This window comes from Serinus canaria, chromosome 7 (assembly GCF_022539315.1).
Source record: "Serinus canaria isolate serCan28SL12 chromosome 7, serCan2020, whole genome shotgun sequence".
NCBI lineage: Eukaryota > Metazoa > Chordata > Aves > Passeriformes > Fringillidae > Serinus > Serinus canaria.
In genome coordinates this window covers 15,057,040-15,083,120 of record NC_066321.1, presented here as the reverse complement: position 1 = coordinate 15,083,120, position 26,081 = coordinate 15,057,040, and the positions used below count along the sequence as shown (strand labels likewise).

The following is a 26,081-nucleotide window of genomic DNA, read 5'->3' as shown; positions in this document are numbered from 1 at the left end:
AGGCCAGGTTCCAAACACGCTGTTTATCAGCCATCCCCCTCCCCCCAAGTTTCGGAGCCCCCCGTGGGGATGGGGCCAGTCCCGGGGCTGGCCCGGCGGGCGGCGGGGGGTGGTTAGCGGTCCCCGGCGGTGATTAGCGGTCTCGGGGGCCGGCGGTTCCTGGCAGTAATCAGCAGTGGAAGTCTCCGATGCGGCTCATTCACTGAAGCGCCTGTGCCAACGGACGGGAGAATGTCCCGCTCTATCCCACTCCCCTCGCATCCAGCCTGGACCAGCACCTCGGAATTGGCGGGGGTTGGGGGTGGGAAGAAGCGCTGAGCTCTCAGATCCTGGGGGGAGGTCTGCCTGTCTATTAACCCTTTCCTTGCTGGGTGCATCTCTGGCTAAAACACGCCCGGACTCGGAGTGGCAGCAAATCCGTGTCCAGGAGGCCGCGCCGGGCAGGGACATGGGGATAACAACCAGGGATGGGATCTGTCACCGTGTCTCTGTCGGGTCGAGGGCGAGACCGAAATTGAAGCGGCTGTGGCGGCCCCGGGCCAGGAACCGGGCTCCATGTGCGATGCTGCATGTCCAGATCTGCAGGGGCAAAGAGGACAGGTGGATGAGCACCCACCAGGGACACTGTCCCGCCCCTATCCCGCGGTGCCAGCCCTACCAGGTAGGCGACGAAAGCCATGTAGGCGGCCAATAGCAGGCTCAGGGGAATGTGGTACTCCAGGCCATGCAGTGTTGGCAAAAAGTCCACCACGAAGTAAATGTTGATGGCGCAGACCAGCCCCGTTATGAGGGTCATCAGCACCTTCCCCGGGCTGTGAGCAGGGCAGTGGGCATCAGTGCCAGGGCAGGGTCCTCACCCTGTGGACCACTGGCCACAGAGGGCTGGGGGAACTGAGTTTGTAGGTGAACCAGACCCCAACTGGAACATCTCTGCACCCACAGCTATATTTCACCCCGTGGTGTGGCTCTGGGTGTGGAATTTGGCCACCTTCCAAATCCAGGGCTGGCAGAGCTAGGAGGATGCTGAGGGTCCAGGGGTGCCCAAGGAACCAGATGAGTCACTGGGAGGAGGATGACAAGGGTAGTGATGGGGTTTTTTCCTCTCTGGCTGCCCTGGGCAGGTGGGAATGAACATTCCCCTCCAATGTCCATACACTAATTGCCCCATGGCAGGGTTTGATGGGCAGGATGGGCCAAAGGGAAGGTGCCTGCAGCCAGAGCTCCCTGCTCTGCCTCCTCTCTGCCTCCCCATGCCCTAGCACTCACAGGCTGTTGCTGAAATCCTGCATGAGCGGGTGCAGGCTGGTGAAGGTGAGCACGGGCAGGACGGCAAAAGGCAGCTGAAAGGAGAGCAGGATGAGGACGTCATGGCTGCCAGGCCGGGGTGTTTGGGGCAGGTGGTGCCCTCCCGCCCCCTTACCAGGATGCTCTGCAGGACGTTGAGCAGGTCATTCATGCCTGTGAGGTGGCTGACGTCCTTGAAAGCGGCCACCAAGATAGTGGGCAGGATGGCAAAGGACCGGGTGAAGAGCACCCGGGTGAAGCGGGACCAGCGGAGCTGCAGGAAGCCCTGGAACACGGCAGAGCCTGCACCCTCGCTGTGCCTGCGGCACCGTGTCAGGGCGACCCCCAAAACCCTGGCTGGGGGAAACATGGGGAGCATCTTGCCCCTCCTTTGTGCCAGGGTACTGAGCGGGCTCTTGCAGGGCTGCCGGGCCCCACTAGGTGTCAGCTCCGACTTGTTAACAGAGGATCTAATTAATTAGGGAAACATTGCGTGGGGCACCCACAGGGTGCAGTGGGTGGGCACTGTCTCCAACCCATCTCCTGGGGAAAGGGACACTGGTGCTAGCAAGCTGTCACCCAGCAGCTCCCTGCAGGAATGGTGGGCAATTAACTCTTCCAAACACTCCTGGGGGGAGTGTGCTGCCCACCGAACCGCTCTGCCCAGGGCTCACCTGTGATTTCCCTGCTCTCAGCCCCTCCCTTGGGGGCAAGGGCCAGCATCCCAGTCTCTCACCTCCATGACGAACTGCCCTGCATAAGTCCCGGTCATTGTGGAGCTCTGTCCTGCTGCCAGGATCCCGATGCCCCAGATGTACAGTGCCACTGCCCCGAAATAGCAGCCCAGGATGACACCCTGTGTAAGGACACCAGTGGGCACCCTAAAGTGTCCCCTACCCCAGGCATTCTCATCAGCTCCCAGATTTCTAGTGGGGTCATAACCGCCCCCAGCCTCAGGGGTGGATGGGGAGAGTGACATATCCCCCAAATGGGAATGGAAGCTCACGGGACACAGCCTGGTGGCACTCACCCCCTGGTAGATATCCACAGAGACGGTCTCGTTGTTGGTGGGGAAGATGCCGGCGTAGTGACTGATGCTGCTGTTGATGCACTTGTTGTGCTGTAAGGCATGGCAGGCACGAGTGTGACAGCCACCCAGCAGCTCCCACAGACACAGGGGATCCCCACACATCACCTCTCAGGGAAGGAGAACATGCAGTCCCCAGGGGATGCTCGTCCCACCCATGTCCACAGCTGGGCACAGCCATTATCTCCCTGTGGCCGTGAAGTGACACTCACCACGTCCTCGTTTCGCTGGTGGTAGAAAGCCTCGCCAAAGACAGCCATGACAAAGAGGTTGATGAGGAAGGAGACAAAGAGGGCCAGGCAGGACTCGGTCAGGAAATACATATTGGCCTCCTGCACTGCCTCCTTTTTGGACCGGTTGATCAGCCGGGTCTGGGCATGGCCAATGACATGGGTGTCATGGGGTCATGTGAGCACCCCTGTCCCATGGCCAGGGCCATCTGGTCTCCACCAAGTATACCCTGAGGCACCCTGGCAGAACAGTGCCCATGGCAGTGCCTTGATCTCACCTTGACCAAGGAGGAGTGGAGGAAGATGTTATGGGGCATAATGATGGCGCCGATGATGCCCATGGCCTGAAGCAGCTCCTTTCGCCCGCAGCCCGGGCAGCTGGGCAGGAAAATGCCCTTCAGCACCTCCACCTGCCTTGGCCTCACCACCACGTACTGGGAAGCAGTGAGAAGGGGCACTGTGAGCTGCCACCCCCCTAGCACAGGCTGGTAGCAGTGGGGACACCGTGTGGCGGGGTCCCTTGCCAGCCTTGCAGGAAAAGGGTTGTCCCCAGCTTCCCCCCTTCACCTCATAGCCAAAGGTCAGGGCCATGATGGTGATGAGGAGGCCGAAGAAAGCCTCCAGTTTGCGGAGCCCTAGAGAGGTCAAGAGATGGAGTGGAACAGAGCACAGGACACTGGTGCCACATGGGCACTGACAGTACCCCCAGCCCTCCTCCTGGCACTCACCGTACTTATCAAGGAAGAGGAAGAAGAGGGTGTCCACGATGGTGATAAGGACCCCGGCCCAGAGGGGGATCCTGCAGGATGGCCAGGGATTAGATACATGGCCCTCTGTGGAGTAGGGCCAAGGCGGGGGGCTGGGGGTCCCTGTAAGGGGAGGCTCACCGGCCAGCTGAGAGCAGGCTGAAAGCAATGGCTGTCCCAATCACCTCCTGCATGTCAGAGCCAATGATGGCCATCTCAATCATGAGCCAGAGCAGCACACGGGGCACCTGGAGGGAACAGGGCACAATGAGGTGCCTGAGCCCACAGCGATGCCTAGCTCTGGGCAAGCTAGCACAGCATCCTGGGTGCAAATCCCAGTCTCCAGGCTGTAGCAGGCCACCTAAAGCAGCATGGGGACTCCAGAAGACTCCTCTCAGCTTCTTTCACAACACAAACTCAGGATGAAAGATGGGTGCTAAATCCGAGCCTGTTTCCCCTTCCTCATCCCTGCCGCAGTGAGAGCTGAGGATGGGACCTGTCTGTCTAGATAGGGGGGTTTGAGGGAGGCAGGGCAGAGGGATGTGTCCAACCCTCCTTTTGGGAACCAGTCATTCAGCCAGCATCTCCTTGCTCGTTCCCCCCATCAGGATTTTGACACTTAGCTGGGACTCCAACTCCCCCCTCCTCTGTCATGTGATCCCTCCCCTCGAGCTCCCCCCACTTTCTGCCCCAACACGCTCAGGCTTTCCTGCGTCTCGGCTTCGCGTTGCTGCCCCACGCATGGGCTCACTCCCGCAGGGGACGCTCTCATGTGTCCCCAGGTCACACCGGGACACTGAAGCAGCTGCTTACCACCTCTCACCCTAGGCCCCTGTACTGTAGAGGTGTGGGCACTAGGTGGGAGACACCGGGGCTTGAGGGGCTTTGGGGAGACCTTGGGAGAGGCAGGTCGCTCACAGCATCTTCCTGCTCTTCTCCAGCCCTGCAAGGCCCTGCTAGGATTGTCACCAGTCCAAGCGCAGGGTCCCAGACTGTCACTCCCTGTGGTTGCTCACCTTGGGGTAATAGAGGTAGCAAATCTCTCCCAGGTCCTTCCCGGTCACCACGCCCAGACGGATGGCGAGGCGCTGGCACAGCAGCCCCAGGATGGTGGCCCACAGCAGCACCCATAGCAGCTGGGGGCAGGAGGCAGGGAGGCAGCATGGACTGGGTATTTGGGAAGGATCCAGCTGCCCCGGGGGTCCCCGGTTCAACCAGGGTTGCAGGGAAGACAGGGGGTGCAGGTGCTCTCCCAGCCCAATCAGAGGGGTGCCCCCCGGCACCCCTGGGTGTCCTCACCCTGAGCAGAGGCCCCCGTGCCCTTCCTGCTCCCGGGCTGAGGAAGCCAGCTGCCATGGGCAGCCGTTGGCGCTGGAGAGGTTACGAAACCCTGCCTGCTTCCTGAGCCCGGAGCCGGCTCACCTTGAATCCCGCCAGGGCCCCGCTTTGCAGGTCTGACTCCACGTTGCCTGGGTCCAAGTAGGCGATGCTCATGAGGAAGCCGGGACCGGTGAAAGCCCAGAGTTTCCTAAAGCTGAACCCGGGCTGGGACAAGGCAGCAGGTCAGAGCCAGGAGCTCCGTTCAAAACCAGTGTCTCCTAATTGCACATCCAGCCCCCCTTAACCCGGTGCTGCCCGCACGGATGCGTTTAGCACATGGAGGTCATTTTCCTGACAGTTTTGGAGAGGGAATGCTGCCCCCAGCCTCTCCCTGTTAGCAGCAGTGCTGGAGGGGCAGTGAGCCCTGTCTGACCCATTGGACAGTGATTTACAGAGGGGTCCCAGGGCTGTCAGGCACTATTAATTGCGTCCCATGGGATTCCACTGCTGTCCTCTGCTTTTGCTACTGCTCCTGATTAGGGAATACTATTCCTTCCCCTTCCACTGCCCTGAGACCAGACAAGGATGGGGGTGCTGGTGGGGTGCAAGCAGCCTTGGGGAGCCCCACTGGGCTCATCCATGGGTGGCCCAGGAGTGGTGTGTGAGCAGTGGGGTGATCCTTGCGCTGGATAGCACCTTGCCCCATTGTCTCAGTTTCTCCATCTGGAAAACTCTAAACATGGAAACACTCAACCTGGGGCTGTGACTTGCCTGAGCTGGGTCTGGGGAGCTGGGGGCATGTCCCCAGGGCATGACCAAGACACATATTCCCCGCTGCAGTGGCCCTTTGCCTCCCCACCTCCAGCTCCCAGCAGCACTGTCCCACTGCCCACCCTGCGAGAGCCTTGCAGCACCTACCCCACTGCCCTTGGGGATGCTGATGAGCTCATCCAGGTAGGTCTGGTCCTGAGTGCCAGGGTGCTGTGGGGGCAAGGGGCCCCCATTCAGGGACCTGATGAGGCCTGAGGGGGACAAGGAAGAGGACGGGAAGTGGCAGCCTGCCAGGGGGACAAGGACACTGGTGGGCAGGCAGCCCTGGTACCAGCTTCCTTCAGTCCCACCTGACCCTGCCTGATGAGCCCCATGAGGGAAAAGCACCAGTTTTCCAGGGGGGCACGAGGATGGCTATTTGGGATCTATCAAAGGCTACCCAAAGGGATCAGATGCCACCTCCAGCTCAGGTGTCCCTAAAACCCCTGGTATGAGCGCTGTCTTTAGCAGTCCAAGAGCCAAGTGCATTTCTGGGCAGCAGGGACAGGAGGGGACCCTACTCCAGCTCCTACTGCTGGATGGGCATAGAGTGAGGACAAGAAGCTGGTCCTAATCCCCCTTTTGCAGCCCACCTGCATCCTGGGAATTGGTTGAATCATATTCCCAGGCTTGAGGAAACAGAGGATGGGGCAGGCGGGGAATCCAGAACAGGCTGGGGGGGGTTGGTGCCCACTGAAAGATGAAGCACAGCGAGGGGTCCCAGGGTGGAGGGAAGGGGATCTAGGGGATGAAAGGAGGCACAAGGGGACCCAGGAAGTGTTGTGAGGCTCACCTGGTTCCAATGATGCCATGGGTGGATCCGATCCAGCCATAGTGCTGAGGCTTCCTGATTTCAGCTCTGGGTGCAGTTCCCGCTGCCCTGCTTTTAAAGGACCCCCCCCCCCCGCAGTTGTGTCATCCCTCCTCCTCCTCAGGAGGAGAGGAGGAGGATAAGAGAAGGAAGTGCTCCTTCCCTACCCTTATGAGCACACACAGTCTCAGTTCCCCCCCCCCCTCCTCCTGTGCCAGGAGGCCCCTTCCCTCCCCTTCCCTTTGCCTCACACACGTGCAAACACGAGGCACCCTCACCAGGGTGTGGGAGCATGTCTGCGTGTCACTCTCCACCATGTGCCAAAGGCTCTGCTTGGGTGACTGTGGGGACAGGGGACAGTGTCCCACAGAGCAAACTGGGAGGGCTGGCCCCACGGGAGTAGGGGAAATGCCATAGAACTGGGAGTGAGGAGGAAGCAGGCACGTGTTGCACAAGGAGATCAAAATGCAGCCTTGGCTGCTGGGGAAGAACCCAGCCAGGCGGGCTCTGGGGCACAGGGTGCTCACATCACCCTCAGAGCAGGGACCTTCATGCCACGGATGGCGTGCCAGCGTTGCAGTGTCAAGCTGAGCCAACAAAGTGGGTACCCTTCTGCCAGCCAGGCTGTGTCCCACAGGGAGATGGGCAAGGGGTGTCCCCCAGGAACACGTGGGGTGGTGGCAGGCACAGGGATGCGAGCCTGGCACTGCTCCACAGTGCTGCCCCAGGCACCCCCACCCGCTAAGCGAGGGCTGGAACAGCCGGGAGAGGGACAGGGTCCCACCTAGAAGGCATGGTGGGGCTTCAGCACACAGCTCAGCTCCACCTGCCCTCCCTGAGCCTCAGTTTCCCCAAAGCAAACAAGACTGGACAGGCAGTGCTGGCTGCTTTATTTGCTGTTAGCTGGAGGGTGGCCAGCTGGGGAGTTGGGGAGGGGGCTAGCAGCCCCAGTAGAGGCAAAGGGGGTCCCAATGGGCCGCTGGTGGGCGAAGAATTCCGCAGCAAAGGAGATGGTGTCATGTGGCTGCTGGAGCAGCAATGCCTGGAGGAAGTCAGATAGCAGTGCCCGGACCTCGGGGTGCTGCTGGAGGTAGGCAGCATGGGAGAGTTGCAGCTCCTCCTGCAGTGGGGTGGACAGGATGGATGGGGTGGGCATGAACACACATTTCCCCCTGGGCACTGTGCCAGGGTGAGGGGGACAGGAGCCTGGGTCCTTTCCCACACTTAAGAGGGTGTGAGGAAGGATGTTGGTCCCCTGCCTCCTCAGTGTGCCACCTGGGCACACCAGGGGAGACCCTGCTGGGACTGGCACAGCCCCATGTCCCCAAGTCCACCCATCTTACCTTCCTGTCCAGGAAATAGGAGTAGAGCTCCATGTCCTCCTCCCAGTCCAGGGGTTCTTTGGGGAAGGGGAGCTGGGGCTCAAACCTACCTGGCAGCAGAAGGGCACTGTGTTCACCCTGGACTTCCAGACAGTGGGGAGGGGCTGCCTGTGCTGGGGTGGCACAAGCCTCCCCTGCTCAGTACCTGACTTGCTGAGGATGGACTCATCCTGCAGAAGCATCAGCACTGGGGAGTCAATCTGCATCAGCTGAGCCAGGTGCCTGAGAGGGGAAGAAGAGCTCTTGACCTTCCCATCGTGGGTCCCTCCAGACTGGCAGGGCTGGGTGCCTCTGGCCGGAGCCCTGCCCTTACCCGCTGGGCAGGAAGCTGCAATGCCACACGGTGCGGGCGCCTCCGCTGGCGCTCACGGCTCGCTTGATCACAAACACCTCTGTCTCTGTCGAGCCCACCGCCTGCTGCTGGATGCCCAGGGCAGACTGGGGGCGGTACAGCCTTGTCTCAGAGTCGCCCCTGCCCCCAGCTGCCATCCCCACGTGTCCCCCCATGCTGTCCACCACATTCTGCCCCCTCCCACTTCCCGCATCCCACCCTGGTGTCCCCAGCCTGACCCAGACCCCGCCCATCCCACAGGCCCTCCTGGCTGGCGGCTCACATAGCTGAAGGTGCAGAGGTCGCCCTCGCTGTTGATGGCTGGGAAGACAAGGCTAGGGGGCATTGTGTGCCGGCGGGCCAGCACCCGCAGCAGCAGGAGGCTGGCACCCTCCAGCAGCCGCCCCCGCAGCCTGGCCCGGCTGTACGAGAAGCTGTGGCACCGTGGCTCTGCCTGCAGAGAGACCTGGCTACTCATGGGACAGCCACAGCTCCTGCATCCCCAGGGACAGCAACTCCCCGAGCCTGGGCAGCCCCGGTGAGAGAGGCCAGCTGTGCTGCCCCGTCCCAGGATGTCACCCTGCCCTCAGCCTCACCTCTCCCTCCTGCAGGGTCCTCGTGACCGTCATCCCATGCTCGTGGCTCACAAAGTGGGTCGTCTTCTCGGTGGGGTGTGGTCTGAGCTGAGGGAGGGGTGGGAGGCAGGGGGTGGAGGATAGAGCCATGGCATCCCTCCTCTGAGGTGTTGACCCCAGCCCCGCTGTCAGGCGGGGTACCATAGCAGATGCATTGTGGGAAACTCCCCACTCCAGCTGCCACACAGAGGAGGGGATGGGGACCAGGCTGGTGGGGCAGAGCTGGAGTCTAAGCATGACAAAGGACACCAGGCTACCCACAGCAGCCTTGCAGGGGGCACAGCCCTCAAGAGGGCATCACTGCAGGGCACACCCCAGGGCAACGGATAGGACACAGGGAACGGGACACGTCACCACCATATTAGTCACCTCCAGGCACTCCTGCTCCTCCTGCTCCAGGGTTTCCAGCTGCCAGGTCACATAGGCTGGCAGAGCAAAGCCATGCTCAACCAATCCCGTTGGATTGGACTGTCCCCATTCCCAGCCCTGGGGGCTGGTGAACAGGGATGTTCCAGCCCTGGGGAGGAAGGAACCCCCCAAAAGCCACTCCTGGCTCACCTTTGAGGGTGCTGGAGACAGGCACTCCATCCTGCTTGCCTCGGAACCTGGTTTGCACCAGGATGCAGCTCTGCAATGGCTCACCTTCCCGCTGGTAGGGTGCCCACTGGGCTGCCATCCACCACTGGCCCTGTGCCTTGTCCCTTGGTGAGGCCCCCACAGGCAGCACTGCCAGCGTCTCAGCAAACAGGCACCACTCCAGCTCCTTCAGCCCTGCACAGAGGGATGGTGACCCCAGCACAGAGGGACAGTGACCGCGAGGAGATGGTCACTCTGGTCACTCCCTCCCGAAATGACTGTCGCCCCTACCCAGTGCCCCTCCCTGTCTCCATCCCCCCCACATGTCCCTCGCCATTCATCCCTGACTCTCAATCCCTCACTCTCCGGCTCCCTCCTGCCGGGCCCGGTGCCCCCACCCTGCAGAGGACACGGCGTGGCAGGACAAGGGGGGGGCTGGAGGAGGCACGCACCGATGAGGCTCAGGAACTCGGCAGCAACGTCCGCCACGCTCGGGCTCTCCTGTGGGCTCCCGGGAGGAGACTCCATGCCTCGCCTGGGGGCTCCTGCTGCCGGACCCTCAGTGAGTCTGGGGGCTCCCGCGAACCGCGGTACCCGTCCCACGCGTGACCCTGGCGGGGCAGTGACACCCACCCCGCCTTCGCAGTCCCCAACTCCTGTCGGGTCCCCCCAGGCCCCCGCCACCCGCGGGTCCCCGCCCTGCCGGACCTACCCGGTGCCCCCGACGCTTCTCCGTCTCCCCGGCAACGCCCTGACCCCACCCCTTAAAGGGGCCGCGTCCCGCCGCGGGGTTTAGCGCCGGGGGGCCCCCATCACCGACGAGGAGAGAAAGGGACGAACAGGTGTAAAATTGATCCAGTCTTTTACTTGGGGCGTGGGGGTGATTGTGGCTCCGATCCCCAGCGAAGCAGCACCTCCCATACCCCAGCAGTGCGACCCTCTGGCCCCGTCCCAGTGTGTGTGTGTGTGTGTGTGTGCGTGTGTGTGCGTACAGGGGGGGCTCCGGCGTCAAGGATGGGGTGCTGGAGAGGAGCCCAGTGCCCGGAGGTAGTACTGCCCGCCCGCCTCCCCTTGCTGGCTCCATCCCAGCCCCCACAAAGAAGATGCACAACACTGGGGGCTTAAGGGGAGGGGGCTGAGAGGTGGTAGTAGTGGTGGAGGGGAAATTGGAGATTCCCAGAAAAACGAAGGGGGAGAGGGGGATTGTAGGAGAAGCCCTTGGTTCCATTCCTATAGCCCCAGCAGTGAGGTGGGGGGCTACAGACCCCCCGAGAGGAGATTGAAGTGCTTCTACGTGACAGCTGGTGACCCCCAAGTTCGAGGCAGCAAAGGCAAGGATCACTTACGGGGTGTCCACTTAAGGGGGTGTCCACTCTTCCCCCTACCCCAACCCTGCATCCCAGGAGGGAGATTCACAGCAAAACAAACCACCCAGTCTTGGGCCCTCTGTGCCCAACCATCACCTGGCCCCGTGGAAAGGGGGAACCCGGGGAGGGGAGAAGATCTAGGTGGCTTGGTAGAGGTCCTTGCGCCTCCGCACCTCCTTGAGGACACGGGCACGGAAGGCGTCGGGGTCCTCCCCCCCGGCCTGCCACAGTCCCAGTGCCTCCTGCAGCTCTGGCTGGTGGGTCCGCAGGAAGGGGTTGTAGGTCTGCTCTTCCCCCAGCGTGGAGGGGCACTGTGGGGGCAGCAGCTCAGCTCCCCTGCTGGAGGCAGCAGCCCCAGCAGGGAGCTGGGAATGCCCCCAGAGCCCCCTGCCCCTATGGCACCCACCATGCAAGAGGGTGTTGGGGTGCAGCATCCCTGCCAAGGGAACCCCATGAGGGGTTGGGGTGGTGGGTGCTGCCCCCAGGGACCCCCACACCTCACCGTGCTCCTCTTCTCCTGGCGTTGCTGCACCACCCACTGCAGCTTCTGCTCCAGCGCAGGATTGTCCAGCTCCAGGAGGCTGGCAAAGGTCAGGCACTCCAGTGCATATTCATGGCCTGTGGACCCCCATATGCAGCCCTTAGCATCACCCCCACCTGGCTCTCCCCCTTGGCAGTGGGACTAGGGGGACACCAGCAGCTGTGCCCTGCTGTTGGGGACACTCACCTGGCCAAAGTAGCGTGTCCTCGCCCAAGCCCACGGCTACGTCCAGGGAGGCGAGCATGGTCTCAGGGGAGCCCTCGAATGGCCTGCCTGGACCCCCCCACAACTGCCTGTCATGGGGGGGTTCTGGGGGAACCCCTAAACTCATCCCAGGACAGGATAACCCCCCAACCCCCTGTCTGGGGTTGGGTGCACTCACCACAGCCAGCAAGGAAGAGGAGGTCCCCAGAGAAGAGGCAGGGGGGGCTGCCGAAGGGGCCCCCATCCAGCACATAGACCATGTGGCCTACAGTGTGGCCAGGCGTGGCGAGCGCCTCGAAGGTCAGGCGGCCCACAGTCACCGTCTCCCTGTCTGCAAGTGGGCTGTGCCGGGAACAGGGGGCACCGTCAGGGTGCTCCCCCAACCCCAGCACCTCAAAACGCACCCCTGCCCTGGCAACCCTTCTCGCACACTGGTGTCAGGAGTGTGCCAGGTCTCTGCCCAATGTGGAACTGGAGGGATGGACTGGTGGGTGAGTGCTGCAGACAGTGGTGGTTGGGAATGAAGCTCCCTCAAATTTACAGAGGTGCTAGGGGGGTGCAGGACTTACTTGGTGAGCCGTGGGATGGCATCGAGAGCACTGCCATACACCCTGCAGGAGCTGTGCTGCTGGCAGAGCACCTCGTTCCCTCCGCTGTGGTCCCTGCAGACAGGGAGGTCAGAGACCCTAAATGTACCTCCCCCCCATACTCCCCCCACTAAATGGGGCAGGGCTGGGGGTCACCTCAGGTGGGGCTGCCTTCACAGCAGCTACCAACCCTTCCAGGGCCACCTCTTGCCCCTTACCAGTGTTTGTGTGTGCAGAATATGGCCTCCAGTATCACCCCCTCTTGTTCAATGGCAGCCTGGGGAGGAAATATGGACAGAGAGATTAGGGGGGACAGAGAACCCAAGCACCAGTTTCCTCCCTAAACCCTATCTCCCCCAGCTCCCCTGTCATGCTCCTCTTGCCTTGGGCACTAAGGGCTGCAGATAAGGGTCAAATTTGCTCCCCTCTAACCCCAAAATGCCAGCCCCTCACCTGGAGACAGCCAAACACCAAGTCAGAGTGGCTGTGGCGGTCTCACCTGTACAGCCAGAGGGTCAGAGGGATCGATGACGGCCGCTTGGCTGGAGCCAGTGTCAATGACCAGGTAGCTGTAGTTGTTGGAGAGTACGGGAATGGGCAGGATTTTCACCCCTGGGGGGAAGAGACACAATCAGGGCATGATCCTCCCCAGCTGGAAAAGGGGGAGTCCAAGTCAAACTCCCCACATTTTACATCAAATTCTTAGTTAAACATGCTTTGAGCGATTTGGTGATGGCAACCCTTCCCCAGCCCAAAGTTCTGGTGCTGGGGGGCTGCAGGGGCGAGGTGTGGCAGGGGCTGCCAGGACTCACCAGGGAAGCAGTAGGGCTGGGGCACAGAGTGGCCGTGTGGGTAACGCTCCCGGGCCTTCTTCACCTGCCGCTGGTAGAAGAGGTAGCCCAGGCGTGTGCGGGCGTACAGGCTGTACCTAGGGGGGGCAGACACCCCTAGGCATTAAACCCCAGTTCCCCTAAGGAGCCCACTTGGGAAGGGGGCTACTGCTGGGGCTGTAACTCCGACAGGGAACACATACAGAGCCACTTTCTCATTCGGGGGAGCTACAGGTGTTGTGTGTGTACCCCGCACCCCAGATGTGTAGTGAGGGCAGGACTGGTTGCCCGAGAAGGAATCCTCAAGCTACTTCGAGCAGCAAGGACTGGGAGGGGAGGGGGAGGCATTGCTGCGGGGTGCTCACCAGAAGGGGCTGGAGCTGGCTGTTCCTCCCCATGCTCTTGGGAGGGGGATATGCCCAAGCTTGCCATGGTCCAGGGAATCAGGAAAGAGAATGGGCCGAGGTAAAAGGAGGCAAGAAATGCCCCCGTGCATGTGGGGGTGCAAAGGACATAAGGCTCGGATGGACCTCCCCGTTTGCACAGCAGCAATTGGGGACGGGACGGGGAATGGTGCAATGACAGACATGTAAAGACCCGGGTTGCAAAGCCCATTCCCGGCCGAGGGCACCCCTGGATGGCACTCCGGGAGCGATCCCTGCAGTAGCGGTGGGAGCCCGAAACCGGGGAGCGGGGGCTCCTGCCGGCACCGGGTAGCGTGACTACGGCCGGGGCACCGGGGCAGGTCAGCGGTGACACCCGAGAGAAGGCGCCCCGTACGGGAGGGTGACCGGCACCGCGCGGGGGGAGCCGGTGGCTGATCCCCGGCCCCGGCGGCCGGGCTGGCACCGTCCGCCCCCACTCCCTCGGCCGGAGCGGGCTGAGCCCCAGCCCGGTCTCTCCGTGCCGGCGCGGCCGCAGGTTCCTCCCCGCGCGGCTCCGCAGAAGTAGGGGAAGGTGGTGGGCCCTCCCTCCCGGCGGCAGCACAAAGGCGGGCGGTGGCGGCTGCCTCCCTGCGGGGGTCCCGCAGCGGCGACCGCTCCCTCGCTCGCTCGCTCACTCACCCCAGGCGGAACAGCAACGGGGCGGCGAAGGCCATGAGCGCAGCGGCGGCGCGGCGGGCGCGGCGGAGGAGGCGCAGGCAGGCGGCCCCGAGCCCGCGCGCCCCGGCCGCTGCCGCTGCCGCTGCCGCCGCCGCCGCCGCCGCCCCGCCGGGCCCCGCGGCCATGCCACCAACCGGCGTAACGCGCCCGCCGCGCCGCGCCCCCTGCTGGCCCCGCCGCCGCGGCACCGGGAGCGGGGGGGGCACACGCTCGGCACAGCGCTCGCGTCAACCGCCTAGAGGAGGGGATTCCCCCCCCGCCGCCGCGAGAGGTGTCCCCCCGCTGACGTCATTGCGTGAGGAAGGGGGACCCTGAGTGACGTCAGAGCCGCTGGGAGGGAAGTCCCGGGGGTACGGGCGAGGGCAGTGGGGTCCGTCCACGGGAGCAACAGGCGCGAGAGCGTGCCCCCCTGCCGGCCGCGGCCGCCCTGAGTGCAGGGCGCGGAGCCGCCGCGGGGGGGCGCGGTGGGCGGTGGCTGCCCCCGCCCCGTCGGACCCGTCCCGGCTCGTCCCGTCCGGCGGCGGCCGCAGCCCGGCAGAGCAGCGCGCAGCAGGTAGGGTGGCCCGCCCCGCTCCGCGACCCCCGCCGTTCCCGAGTCCCGCCCGCGGCCCCCGGTGGTCCCCCTCGTTCTCTCGGCTCCCCTCGGCCCGCTTCGTCCCCCTACCCCCCTGACCCTGCGCCCTCCGGTGCCACAGCCGGCGAGGGGCTGTGCCAGCGCTCTCCCGAGCGTCCCGGAGGCCGACGGGGACTGGGGGGGTGGGCGGCCGGTCGCTAAACAGCGCTGCGACACCCCGCTCCCCCGTCACCGGAGTGGGTAGGGGCAGGTCGGGTTGAAGTCCGGCGGCGGGAGGAGGGGGGACGAGGTCCCGCGGGGAGGAACGCGGGGGGACTGGATCCCTACGCGCGGGGTCCCTCTGTAGCACTGGTGCTGTTTTCCGAACCCCACGCGACGGCGTGGCAGGAATCGGGGCGTGGTGCGGGGTGGTTCGTGGGAGGGCAGCGACACTTGTGCTGTGGACGGTGTCCTCACGGACCCAGTAGGGTGTCTCGGGAGGGGTGGGCACAGGTTTGTGCTAGGCAAGGTGTGGGAGTGACACCATGGGGGTGCGTGGGGACCAGCGCTGGGTGCCGGGGCTGCGGCACAGGAGGACGCCTCTGTCCTAGGTCTGTGCCCCCGGGAGAGAACTTGCAGTGGGGCAGGGATGTGGTAGAAGTGATGCTGAACCCCAGCAAGCTTGTGTCGTGTATGGGCGGTGTGGGCCAGCGAGGACGTCCCATCTGGGTGGGCCATACTGACCCTCTCGTGTCAATTGAGCACGGCTGGCCTGGCCTGGGCCGGGCCGGGACAATTTGTGCTGTGCTGTATTGGATTGTGCTGTCCTGAGCCGTGCTGCGCTGCAGGAGGCAGCTGTGCCCTGTTGTACTGTACCAGGCTGTGCCATGGCATGCCAGGCTGTGCCACTTTGTGCTGTGCCATACTAGGCTGTGTTGTACCAACCCGTGCTGTTCTGGTGGGAGCTTCCAAGTTCTTCAAGAGTGAGGTGCTTTCTCAGGCAGCCTGAATGTGGGGAGCTCTGTCCTGTGCCCCAAACCATGATCCTCTCCTAAGGTGGTTGTGTTTCCCCCAGGAACCTGTGGAGCTTGTGGCAGGGGCCCAAGCCTGGCAGGAGTGCCATGGTGGATGGTGGGGACACAACCCTGTGCTACCCGTGAGATTGTGAAAGGGATGATGGTTGGCTGTGCCCCATGTGGCTGCTATATGTGCCTTATCTGTGCTGAGTCATGGTGCCAGTGCAGAGTAGCACCCTGTCCCCAGGGACTGTGTCATGCCACTGAGCTGGCCCCGGGTTGCCATCTACTATCCAGCTGGTGACCTAAGTTTCAGGACCATGCAGTGCCATGGACCTAGGAGGGTTCAGCTGCCTTCTTCCCTGGGTGTGGCAGCTGCTGGGACCCGTCAGGCTGGTTCCTTCCCTGTGCCCAAGGCTACCCCGATGTGGTGAAAACAGGAGGGGCTGGAGCAGTCCCAAGGTGCTGGTCTTGGGCACAGGGTAGGACCCCGCTGATCTGGTGCCAGCCAAATACACCCTGCTTTTCCCAGACACCTGGGCTCCCTCCTGGGGACTCTGGTCCCCCTGTAACTTGAGTGTCAGTCACAAAGGCTTTCCTAGGGTCAAGGTCCTATTTTGGGCCTGTCCCTGGCCCCACAGATGAGGCAGTACCAGGGGGTCCCCTGTGCTTTCTGGGAAACCACAGTGTGGAGAAAGTGAACTTCCTGTCCTCATGGTCACTGCCACACCGGTTATTTATTTTTGGCGCTGTCGTCATCGCGATGAAGAAGGGCAGTGTGACTGTGGCAGCTCTGCCGTGGCTGACACAGTTGGATGGTGGGAGGGATGGAAGGACGGACACGGAACTGGTCTCCCAGCCCGGCATGGCTGGCATGGGTGTGCTCTCGGCTGCGGGAAGCACTGGCGTCACACAGGAGGAAGTGCCCAATCCCCTCCTAGCCTGGTCCTGGTTAGCATCAGATCCTCCTTCCTTCCCTGGGATGGTCCCAAGATCACATCACCACTGTGGCCAGGAGGGTGTTTGGGGGTCCTGGCACCTTCCTGGGGTCTGGGGGGCCAGTGCTGAGGGTGGGGGAGGTGTGTAAAGGCCTGGCACTGTCTACTGGCAGCGCTCTTGTTTTCCTGGCCTTGGAGATCCTGCTTTCCTTCTCCTCCTCCTACTGGGACCAAGCCCAGCTGGCCTTGAGCCCGGGCTGCCTGCTCACAGCTGCCGGGGGCTCTGTGAGGGGGCCTGGTGTGGCCGAGGAGGGGAACTCAGCCCTAGCGGGGTCCCAGCTCCACTCCCTGAGGAAGAGTCCATCTCCTGTAGAGGTGATGTGGGTGTCGCATCCCCTTATAAGGGGATTCAGGAGTTCTGGAGCCCCTGTGTGACGCATGCGGCTGTTGGGTGGGAGACATCCCCGAAGTGGGAGTGGCAGTGGGATCTGCGTGGCTGTGATGAGGATCAGAGCCTGTGTTTCCATCCCAGGCAGTCAGCAGGGTGATGCCATTTGTCCTCAGTGTGCTGCTAGCAGGACTCCAGACCAGCCAGGGGTGCTGCTCCTTCCTCCCTGGCAATCTCAGGGCGGGCTTCAAAGACTGGAGAGGTCGGATCCCTTCTGAAAAGGTCACGGCCTCGGCGCAGCCTGAGTCAGCGCGTGGCTGTGCCCTGCCCGCGGCTGACCGCTGACGCAGGTGCCGGGGACTCAGGGCACAGGAATGCGGGTGGCCCCAGCCAAGGGGACATCCCTCGTCTGTTACTGACCTGCTGGCATTGAGGCCACCTTGTCCTTACTCATTAGGAGTCACTATTAAAGTGGGAGGGGGAAGTTTTGTGGCTGCACGATTCCCTCTGTCCCTGCACCTGTGGCTCCACTCACCAAGATCGGGTCCTGCCCAGGTGACCTGTGCTGAAGCCCCGCGTCTTCTGTGCCCTGCAGGTGCCCGTGGGAGGTGCGAGGAGCCGGCATGTCACATCCCAGCGCACCCCCGCTCTACGATGACAAGAACCCCCTGTACCCCCCGCCCCCTGGGGGGTACTCCCAGCCCCCCCACTATGCCGGGGGGTACCCGCAGCCTGGGGGATACCCTGGGGGGGCGGGGTACCCGCAGCCAGGGGGGTATCCAGCATCAGGGGGGTACCCTCATCCCGGCATGGCCATGCCCACCATGCCTATGCGGTTTGGTAAGTGGGGCACCTTGGTTTATTTGGGGGAGGGTACTAGAAGCAGGGGTGCTGTGAGAGACTGCATGGCTGATCCTGGTGCTGAGGGGTGTCCCCCACAGGTGACAACGGTCTTGGGGATGGCTCTGCCTTCCAATCAGTTGACTGGGATGATAGGAAAGTCCGGCACGCCTTCATCCGCAAGGTGAGTCCCAAGGGGCCAGGGACACCTGTCAGGGTGGGGAGCCAAGTGCTGACCCCCCTGTCTCTTGCAGGTCTATGCCATCATCTCCCTGCAGCTCCTGGTGACAGTGGGAATCATCTCTGTGTTCACCTTTGTGTGAGTAGAGGGTTCCTCCTTCCTTTTGTCCTGAAAAAGAGGGGTGCTTGAGTTCCTCGGGGGTGTTCAGAGGGGACAGTAGCTGCTGTCTCCTCTCCCTCACACTTGTCCCTCCTGTCCCACAGCCACCCTGTCCGCTCCTTTGTCCAGAGGAATGTTGCCATCTACTATGCCTCATAGTGAGTAGGGGTTCTGCTGGCTTGTGCCCCCCAGCTCGTGCCCCCACATCCACAGCCTCCCAGGCTGATCCTGTGGGGGGCTGTGGGGTTCACACCTGCTGTCTCTCCTTGCAGTGCTGTGTTCCTGGTGACCTACCTGGTGCTGGCCTGCTGCCAGGGTCCCCGGTGAGTCCTTAGGGCCCCCAGGGTGGGGTATGTGGGTATGGGGGTGTCTCCAGAGCATCAAGATAGGTTCCTGCCTGGGGCTGCCCCTGGGTGGTGGGGGCCAGGGGGACATGACATAGTTGCTGTTACTAGCTTACCTCTCTCCTGTTTTGTTCTCAGGAGGCGCTTCCCCTGGAATATTATCCTGCTGAGCATCTTTGTGAGTGGGCTGGGACTGGCAAGGGGTCCTGTTGGTGCCCCCATGGCACCCCAGCTCCCCCTGGGTGTGCTGGGAGGGATAGGAGGACATGTGGGCAGGTGGGCAGCCTACTGAGCTCACCCTTCTCTCCCACAGACGCTGGCCATGGGGCTGATGACAGGCACAATTGCCAGGTATGCCCTGGGGACCCTGCTGTTACAGAATCTGGGGTCCCTTCTGTCCTCCACTATGCAGCCAGCTCAGCTGAGAGGCTGCCAGGAGCCAGGGTATGCTCCAGTCCCTTGGGCTCAGGGTCTGCAGAGTTCCTGTCATGATTGGGGCTGTGGGGGAGGTTCTCCAACACCCCTCTGGCAGGAGGATACTGAAGTGGGAGGTGACTTTCTTTGTCTGTAGCATGTACAACACGAAAGCTGTCCTGATTGCCATGCTCATCACTGCCATTGTGGCCATCGTTGTGACCATCTTCTGCTTCCAGACCAAGGCAAGGAGAGGGGTGCACCCTGCCCTGCCCTCTATGGGGCAGGTGTGGGGAGCTAGTCAGTGGGGACACCCTGGGCTCTGCTGTGACATTTGTGTGTCCGCCCCCATCAGGTTGATTTTACATCGTGTCCGGGGCTGTTCTGCGTGCTGGGCATCGTGGTCATGGTGACCGGGATCATCACTGCCATCGTCCTCTCCTTCAAATACGTGAGTGGGAAGGAGAGAGGGGCTGTGAGGAGCCCCGGGTATTCCTGGTTGGCTGTCCCCAGGGCTGGTGCAGGCAGGGGGTTTGGGTGGTCCCTTAGCTGGGAAGCAGGGTGGGGTACCAGCCCTGGAAGGCAGCCTGCCCCCAGGGAGAGGGCGTGACAGCATCGGCAGCAGCTCCTCAGGAGCTGGGAGCGGGCGGGACGTGCCCTGCCTCACCTGCTGCCTGCCAGCAGCCCAGCTTACCCTGCTGTGTTCCCTTCCCGTGCAGGTGCCCTGGCTCCACATGCTGTACGCAGCCATCGGGGCCATCGCCTTCACATTGGTGAGCTGGAGTGGGCAGAGGGTGCGGGATGGGGGCTGGGGAGGGAGGAATTCCCCCTTGCTCCTTTCCTGACATTCTCTGTCCCTTCAGTTCCTTGCCTATGACACCCAACTTGTGCTGGGAAACAGGAAGAACACGTTGAGCCCCGAGGAGTACGTCTATGGTGCCCTCACCATCTACACTGACATCATCTACATCTTCACCTTCCTGTTGCAGATAGTGGGCCGGGATTAGGGCCTTGGACCCCTCCTGTCCCTCTCCAGCTGCCTCTCCCCCCTCCTTTGGTCTCTGTACAGAATAGTCTGCTTACTGTGACTCTTAATGCTTTGGCATTCCTACCTGTAGGCTGCTAAGGAAAGGGCTTCCTTTGATCATCCCCCAACAAGCTCTGAGGGCAGTGAGGGGGACTGGCTGCCAGCGTTTAAGCAGTTTAGCCCAGCTTTGGCACTGCTTACCAAGGCTGTACCAATGGCATTGGGCTGGCAGCGGAATGTCACAGCCCTGCCTGGGCACAGGGAACTGGCAGCGGCTGCTTGGATCATGTTGGGATTTTTTGGCAGAGAACAGTTGGTGTCATTCACTCTGTGCCTTAAATGTGGCTCTGGCCATGCCCCCCCCCTGAGCTGTGGCTGTGCCCGGTGTGGGCAGGGGGCAGCTGGGACCTCCAATGTGGCAGAGCTCACATTGCAGAGGCCCTGCAGCCACGGATGTGGGCAAAGTTGCACTTGCTAAATAAAACACTTCAGTTTTCCAGACAGTTCTAGTCTTACTCGTGTGGCAACTCCCACAAAAAACCTGTGGGCAGACTCAGTGGGGGCTGCGGGCTGGTGCAGCACAAACACTGATTTGGGATGGGAAAACCAAGGTCAAACTGCTCCAAAGCTGGCCTCCCTCCCCTGCCTGTAGCCCCTGCTGTTGTGGGCAGATGCCCAGCTGCAGAACAGCCGGGCCACCCCTGCTGAGGCAGGCAGAGCCTGGGGCTGAGCATTGAGGGAGCAACCACAGTGGCACTGAGCTGTTTCACTTTATTTGTTCCTATTCAGCTCCACAACTGCTTCATGGTCTGGACAGGCAGGGCAGATGCCACTGTCATGTGTTCCACGGGGCTGGTGTCACCTTGGCTGGTCCCTGCAGGGTGCTGCAGTGACAGCCTGGGCATGGGGGCAGCTTGGCTATGCCCCCCTGACCATCCTGTTGTATCGCTCCGTCTCGTACTCGCCCTGGTTGGCTTCCATCATCGCTCGGCGAATTTTGAGCTGCTCAAGGCGGTTTTTGTCCACTTGCCGTTTGGTCAGGAGGAAGAGGATGATGCCAGAAGGCAACCCAATGGCCCTGCAGGACAGCCAGCAGTCAAGGAGATGGAGAGTGTGGGGAAGCAAGGGTGCTGTGCCACGCCGGGGCTGCATGGACAGTGCCCTGTTCAGCGCTACAGACCCCCGAGACCCCTGTTCCACCCTGGCCCCACAGAGCAGTGCAGCCTCCCAGTGCTGTCCTCTCCCACCAGCTGAGCCACTCACCAGGCCACCCCCACCGGCTTCATCGGGTTCTTGCCCTTCTTGCGTGTGGGGATGTACTCCACCCCCTCGGGGAGCCCCGCGCTGCCAGGCTCCTGGCTGGCCCGTTGTCCCGCTGGCCGGGGACAGCTCTGCCCAAAGAGCCGTGTGCCCTGGGTGTCCGGCCGCCCCCAGGCCTTGGCTGAAGGTCTTGCTGCCACCAGCAGTCCTGCGAGGAGAGAAGCATTAGGGAGGGGCAGCCATGGGGTAGAGTGTAGGGGGCCCAGCCTGGCCTTCTTCCCTTCCCTCTTCCCTGCCCGTCCCCATTCCCATTTCCCCGCCATAGGCCCTGCCCTTCCGCCAGGGGGCACTCGAAGGCGGGGCCTTTGCCGGGGGCGTGACAAACACAACTGGGGCGTAGCCAAGCACAGCAGGGGCGTGGCCTTACGCCCTCTCCCCGGCGGGGCGGGGCGGGGATGAGTCCGTCTCGGGGCGTTTGTGCCGCAAGCCGCGGAGCAGTGCCGTGAGGGAGGTGGCGGAACGGTCCCGGCCCCCCGCCCCGGGGTTGCCCCCTGCTTCTGCCCACCCGCTCGCCCGCCCGCCGTTACCCCGCAATCCGCCTCGTGCCGCCGCCATGGTGCCGGTGTCCACCGGCAGCTCCGCTGCATGCCGGGAGCTGCAGTTTCGCCGCTCAGGGACTGTCGGCGGGCGGCGCCGCAAGGTCCTTGCAAAGAAAACTACATCTCCCAGAGTGCGTCGCGCAGGGCGGGGCCGGCCACGCTGCCGGCGGAAAGGGCGGGATCCGCGCGCGGCCTCGGGCTGTGGTTGGCTGCGGCCTGCGGGGATCGGCCGGGGCGGGGCGCTCGGCGGAAGCGGCGGAAGCGGCAGCGGCGGGGTGGGTCGGCATGGAGCCCGGGGAGGGCCCGGGGGCGCTGGACCTGCACGGCGACGAGGAGATCATCGAGGTGGTGGAGCTGGGCCCGCCCGGGCCGGGTGAGACGGGGCGCCCTGCGCCACGCACCGGGCAGGGCCTGCGGGGGTCCGGCCACCCGCCAGGGCACCGGGAGCGCTGCGGCCCCACCCCAGTGCCAGGCCCGGCCGGTGCATCCCCCAGGCCCGCGGCCTCTCCCCGTGTCGCGTCCCGTTCCTCTGCGATTTCCCTGCTCTGGGACTCGCGGCCGCGGCGGCATCGCGCATCCGCCGCTGCCCCGTCCCGCAGCCATCCCCGCTGTCCCGCCGAGCTGGGCACGCCGCGAGCCGCGCCCTGACCTTCGCCCTCTGCAGATGACCTGGCGGAGGAGATGGAGGACGTGGACTTTGAGGACGAGGGGGCAGAAGAGCCCGATGCCGAGGCTTGGGACTCGGAGGATGACGAGGGGGTAGAGGACGGCATGGAGGCACAGGACGACAGCGAGGTCACGTTCTCGCTCCACTCGGGTGAGTGCTGGGCACGGGCAGAAGCAGCTGGGGCCCCCCTTGGGACCTGTTCTCGTCTTGGCTTTCCCCAGAGTCCAGGGGTGCAGAGTGCCTTGCTAGGCTGCTATCTCCCAGCCTTCCTGGGACAGCCATCAGGACTCAGAACTGCCCTGGGCTTGTTTCTGCCGTGTGCTCTGGCAGAGGAGCCCTTTGGGCCTCCCATCATGGCAGTTGGCCCTAAGCTCAGCAGAAAGCTTGTGCTGCTTCTCTCCCATGTGAAGAATTGGTTCCCACTGGGCTGGGTTTGAGAGTTCAGCTTGCTGATGACCCACTCAGACCCAGTGCTGCATGGGGTTTGGATCCCCCGGGAACGTCAGGTCAGGTGGGATCAGCACCATAGCCATGTAGCCTCTTTTTGCTCTTTTGTGAAGATTCTGTCTTCTGTGTGAGCCTTGACCCCAAGACCAACACGTTGGCAGTGACAGGCGGAGAGGATGACAAGGCCTTCGTGTGGCGCGTGAGTGATGGGGAGCTCCTGTTTGAGTGCTCAGGTGAGGTGCAGTGAACAGCTGTGTCCCCTCTCAGCAGTGTCTATCTGCACATTTTCCTCCCGCTGATGCTGTGCTCCTGACCATCTTGCATAGCTTGGCCTGAGCAATCTCTGTCCCCTGATGTTTACAGGACACAAGGACTCGGTCACCTGTGCTGGCTTCAGTCACGACTCTGTGTTCGTGGCCACAGGTGACATGTCTGGGCTTATCAAAGTGTGGCGGGTGGATGCCAAGGAGGAAGTGTGGTCCTTTGAAGTGGGGGACTTGGAGGTGAGTGGTGCTGTGGGGAACTCTCCAGCCAGCAAGTGGGGTGCAGCACTTTGGTGACACTGCCTGTCCCTCTTTCTGCCCAGTGGATGGAGTGGCACCCTCAAGCTCATGTACTTCTGGCTGGTACAGCTGATGGCAACACCTGGATGTGGAAGATCCCCAGTGGGGATTGCAAGACCTTTCAGGGTCCAGCATGCCCAGCCACATGCGGCAGGATCCTGCCTGATGGTGAGGCGTAGGGCCTCTCTGGAGTGTGAAATGTCACCAGCTCTGTGTGGGCCATCTGCCCTCCTGTTTATCCCAGTCTGTGCTGAATGTGAGGCAGGGGGATGGGGGAGGGGCTTGTCTCTATCTGCTCTCTCTGTCTCACCCAGGGAAGCGAGCAGTGGTGGGGTATGAGGATGGGACCATGCGCATCTGGGACCTAAAGCAGGGAACCTCGCTGCATGTCCTGAAAGGTAAGGAAGAAGGAAGAGGTTTATCACCTGGGCTACTCTGTAGTGGGCAAACAGTCCCTTCTAGTGGGCTTTGACCTCTGCCTGAGTGGAGAGGAGGCATCCTGTGTGGGCAGGAGGGAGCCTGGCACAGGGTTTCTCTGTCAAAGCGGTGGCTGTTGCTTGCTGGGGTGCTGGCAGAGCCAGGCAGGGTGGAGGCTGCAGGATGGTGTTTCAAGGCTCACTGCGTCTCTGTGGGGAGGGCACACAAAGCTCATACCTGCTGCTCACCTCCCAGGCCAGGATGGCCATCAGGACCCCTTGACGTGTGTGGCCAGCAACCAGGATGGCAGTTTGATCATGACGGGCTCTGTGGACTGTCACGCCAAGCTGATCAACTCTGCCACGGGCAAGGTGCGTCTGTGTGGGCAGGTCAGAGCCAGGAGCGCTGGGGACCCCACAAGACCCCTGTCCTGGGCCGGGAGCAGAGCCAGGAGCGCTGGGGACCCCCAAGTCCCTTGTCCTGGGCCGAGGGCAGAGCCAGGAGCGCTGGGGACCCCCAAGTCCCTTGTCCTGGGCCGGGGGCAGAGCCCGGAGCGCTGGGGTCCCCTCACATGCAGGGCCGGTGTGCGGCCGTCGGCAGCCGGCAGGCGGCGCCCTCGCGCTGCGGATGGAGCGCGGGCTGGGTGGTCCCGCTCGGCTCCTGGAAGAAAGTTCCCTCGTTTGCTCCCCGGAGTTGAGGGTTTGGGGTCGCGCCTTGTTCTAATGAGGGCGCAGACTCGGTACCGAGTACGAACGGGACCTTTGTGCATCTGTGTCTCCTTCCCTCGGGGTATAGTCACCCTCCCTCTACCCAGGTGGTGTGCGTGTTCAAGATGGAGAGTGTGACCCCCAAGGCACCAGTCAGTGAGGGCGAGGAGGCAGAGTCCAACTCAGTGGAGTCGCTGGGCTTCTGTAATGTGTGAGTGTTCTGACAGTGCTACATCTTACAGGGCTTGTCATACAGATCCATTTGCATCCCTTGTGCTCAATCTGCTGCATTTCTCTTGCCTCCATCCTCCCCAGCTGGGTGTGGAGATGCCAGATCCCTTTGGTAGGAGGCCAAGGACACCAGCTGCCCAGTCTTCCCTGCAACTGTTGGGGTTCTGGGCTAGCCTGATGGACCAGTGCTTGGCTGGGATACTCTCTAACAGCTGTTTTCCTGTCAGGACATTGTCATCTTCACAAACCACAGGCTGATTGCTGACTTGCTATACTCTTGGGCTTCCCAAGTGGGGTGTTTGATGGCTCCAGCCATCAGGTTGTCCCTCATCTTTTCAATACATTGCAGCCTTCAGTGTAGGGTTTGCCTTTTACCTGGAGCCTTTATGTGTTTCCATCCCTGCTTCCCCATGTCCCATAATGCCTCTTCCCTGTCTGTAGGATGCCACTGGCTGCTGTGGGCTATCTTGATGGCACGCTGGCTATTTACGACCTCTCCACACAGAGCCTGAGGCATAAGTGCCAACATGAGGTACTGCCCTCCCCGCCTCGCCCAGGCCTGGGAGATGGGTTTGGGCCTCTCGGAGATCTCCCTTGGACCCCAAGGGCCAGTTCCCAGTTTGTACTTCTCCCTTAGCCTTGGGCTTCCCCAGAGGGCAGCCACAGTCTCTGCAAAGCGGATGTGCTTGGCCCTGGGGTTTGGCTCTCCTGCAGGGAGACACCACGAGGGGGTGGGGGTGAGCTAAGACTTGCTGGAGGTCTGGACCACTGTGGTCTCCCCCTGCTGCAGTCAGGGATCGTGCAGCTGCTGTGGGAGGAGAGCTCGGCCGTGGTGTACACCTGCAGCCTGGACGGGGCTGTGCGGCTCTGGGATGCACGCTCGGGGAAGATGATCAGCGAGTACCGAGGGCATTCTGCTGAAATCCTCGACTTCGCCGTCAACAAGTGAGCAGGCACCCCCTAGACCCCTTCGCTGCTGGGTGGAGGGAGCAGTGATAGCAGGGGCCTCCAGCCTAGGAGCTCACATCACAAACTGCCTCTTCCTTGAGTGCTCTTGTGGTCTGGTCCCAACGTGGGAGACAAACCTAGGTCAATGCTGAGACTCGAGGGTCTCAAGGGGGAATGCACTTCAGAGTTGGGCTGGGGGTGATGGTCAGGGACACTGGAAGCCCCCAGCCCCACCTCTGAGCCCTGTCTCCCTGCAGGGATGCCTCCATTGTGGTGACCACCTCTGGCGACCACCAAGCCAAAGTGTTCTGCGTCCAGCGGCCCGATCGCTAGAACTGTGTCAAGGGACAGCGTCCTGGCGCTGCCCTGCGCCCTTTGTACAGAGGGATGAGGGACATGGTTTCACCACCCTTCTCCAGTGCGTGCTTTGTAATTTTTCCAGCCTGCCCTGCTTTGCCCTCACCATCTAGGGGCCAAGCCAGGGGTTTTGTATGAAGGTGTCTTTAATTATATAAATTATTTCACTTAACTGGATGCC

The 26,081-nt window shown here is 62.5% G+C and overlaps 5 protein-coding genes across 11 annotated transcripts in view; 2 read left to right on the top strand and 3 right to left on the bottom strand.

Annotated features, from left to right (window-relative positions):
* Nucleotides 1-3: 3 nt before the first annotated feature.
* SLC11A1 (solute carrier family 11 member 1) lies at nt 4-6,357 on the bottom strand. 4 transcript variants are annotated; one of them, XM_050977093.1, is made up of 15 exons: nt 6,271-6,357; nt 5,586-5,689; nt 4,770-4,892; nt 4,364-4,483; nt 3,489-3,595; nt 3,330-3,400; nt 3,169-3,236; nt 2,880-3,035; nt 2,584-2,742; nt 2,315-2,404; nt 2,021-2,140; nt 1,421-1,570; nt 1,267-1,340; nt 659-812; nt 4-579 (listed from the first exon to the last, which is right to left on the bottom strand). In XM_050977093.1, the coding sequence occupies exons 1-15, from the start codon at nt 6,308-6,310 to the stop codon at nt 478-480; spliced, it is 1,638 nt and encodes a 545-aa protein (XP_050833050.1). In that variant the 5' UTR covers nt 6,311-6,357; the 3' UTR covers nt 4-477. The 4 variants fall into 4 exon arrangements, with proteins under 4 accessions (XP_050833050.1, XP_050833051.1, XP_050833053.1 ...); XM_050977094.1 differs by lacking the exon at nt 659-812; XM_050977096.1 differs by lacking the exon at nt 4,364-4,483.
* Nucleotides 6,358-7,104: 747 nt separating this feature from the next.
* Nucleotides 7,105-10,052, bottom strand: CATIP (ciliogenesis associated TTC17 interacting protein). Of its 2 annotated transcripts, none has more exons than XM_050977127.1 (10): nt 9,925-10,052; nt 9,665-9,757; nt 9,195-9,407; nt 9,006-9,061; nt 8,598-8,684; nt 8,285-8,455; nt 7,984-8,108; nt 7,816-7,892; nt 7,632-7,716; nt 7,105-7,408 (listed from the first exon to the last, which is right to left on the bottom strand). In XM_050977127.1, exons 2-10 carry the CDS (start codon nt 9,738-9,740, stop codon nt 7,105-7,107), a joined length of 1,194 nt encoding a protein of 397 aa, XP_050833084.1. In that variant the 5' UTR covers nt 9,741-9,757; nt 9,925-10,052. The 2 variants fall into 2 exon arrangements, with proteins under 2 accessions (XP_050833084.1, XP_009086520.1); XM_009088272.3 differs by having other exon boundaries at nt 7,162-7,408; nt 7,632-7,720.
* Nucleotides 10,053-10,057: 5 nt separating this feature from the next.
* On the bottom strand, nt 10,058-21,716 carry PNKD (PNKD metallo-beta-lactamase domain containing). 2 transcript variants are annotated; one of them, XM_009088271.4, is made up of 10 exons: nt 21,552-21,716; nt 20,968-21,172; nt 12,724-12,839; nt 12,411-12,523; nt 12,130-12,188; nt 11,894-11,986; nt 11,503-11,666; nt 11,307-11,393; nt 11,082-11,197; nt 10,058-10,890 (listed from the first exon to the last, which is right to left on the bottom strand). In XM_009088271.4, exons 1-10 carry the CDS (start codon nt 21,577-21,579, stop codon nt 10,717-10,719), a joined length of 1,155 nt encoding a protein of 384 aa, XP_009086519.1. In that variant the 5' UTR covers nt 21,580-21,716; the 3' UTR covers nt 10,058-10,716. The 2 variants fall into 2 exon arrangements, with proteins under 2 accessions (XP_009086519.1, XP_018766959.1); XM_018911414.3 differs by lacking the exons at nt 20,968-21,172; nt 21,552-21,716 and adding an exon at nt 13,107-13,518.
* TMBIM1 (transmembrane BAX inhibitor motif containing 1) lies at nt 14,250-20,205 on the top strand. Its single transcript, XM_030241698.2, has 12 exons — nt 14,250-14,397; nt 17,335-17,579; nt 17,681-17,763; nt 17,834-17,898; nt 18,024-18,077; nt 18,192-18,242; nt 18,402-18,441; nt 18,577-18,614; nt 18,835-18,922; nt 19,033-19,128; nt 19,397-19,450; nt 19,541-20,205. The coding sequence occupies exons 2-12, from the start codon at nt 17,363-17,365 to the stop codon at nt 19,682-19,684; spliced, it is 930 nt and encodes a 309-aa protein (XP_030097558.1). The 5' UTR covers nt 14,250-14,397; nt 17,335-17,362; the 3' UTR covers nt 19,685-20,205.
* Nucleotides 21,717-21,779: 63 nt separating the features above from the next.
* Nucleotides 21,780-26,081, top strand: part of AAMP (angio associated migratory cell protein) — a 28,861-nt gene continuing 24,559 nt past the window's right edge. The window contains exons 1-11 of one of the 2 annotated variants that reach the window (XM_050977126.1): nt 21,780-21,936; nt 22,228-22,380; nt 22,791-22,910; nt 23,041-23,180; nt 23,264-23,408; nt 23,555-23,638; nt 23,913-24,028; nt 24,472-24,575; nt 25,037-25,127; nt 25,386-25,540; nt 25,801-26,077. In XM_050977126.1, the coding sequence (XP_050833083.1) occupies nt 21,849-21,936; nt 22,228-22,380; nt 22,791-22,910; nt 23,041-23,180; nt 23,264-23,408; nt 23,555-23,638; nt 23,913-24,028; nt 24,472-24,575; nt 25,037-25,127; nt 25,386-25,540; nt 25,801-25,876 (1,272 nt within the window). In that variant the 5' untranslated portion in view covers nt 21,780-21,848 and the 3' untranslated portion in view covers nt 25,877-26,077. Of the gene's footprint in view, nt 21,937-22,227; nt 22,381-22,790; nt 22,911-23,040; nt 23,181-23,263; nt 23,409-23,554; nt 23,639-23,912; nt 24,029-24,471; nt 24,576-25,036; nt 25,128-25,385; nt 25,541-25,800; nt 26,078-26,081 lie in introns of those variants that run through there. The other variant, XM_050977125.1, reaches the window with a different exon arrangement.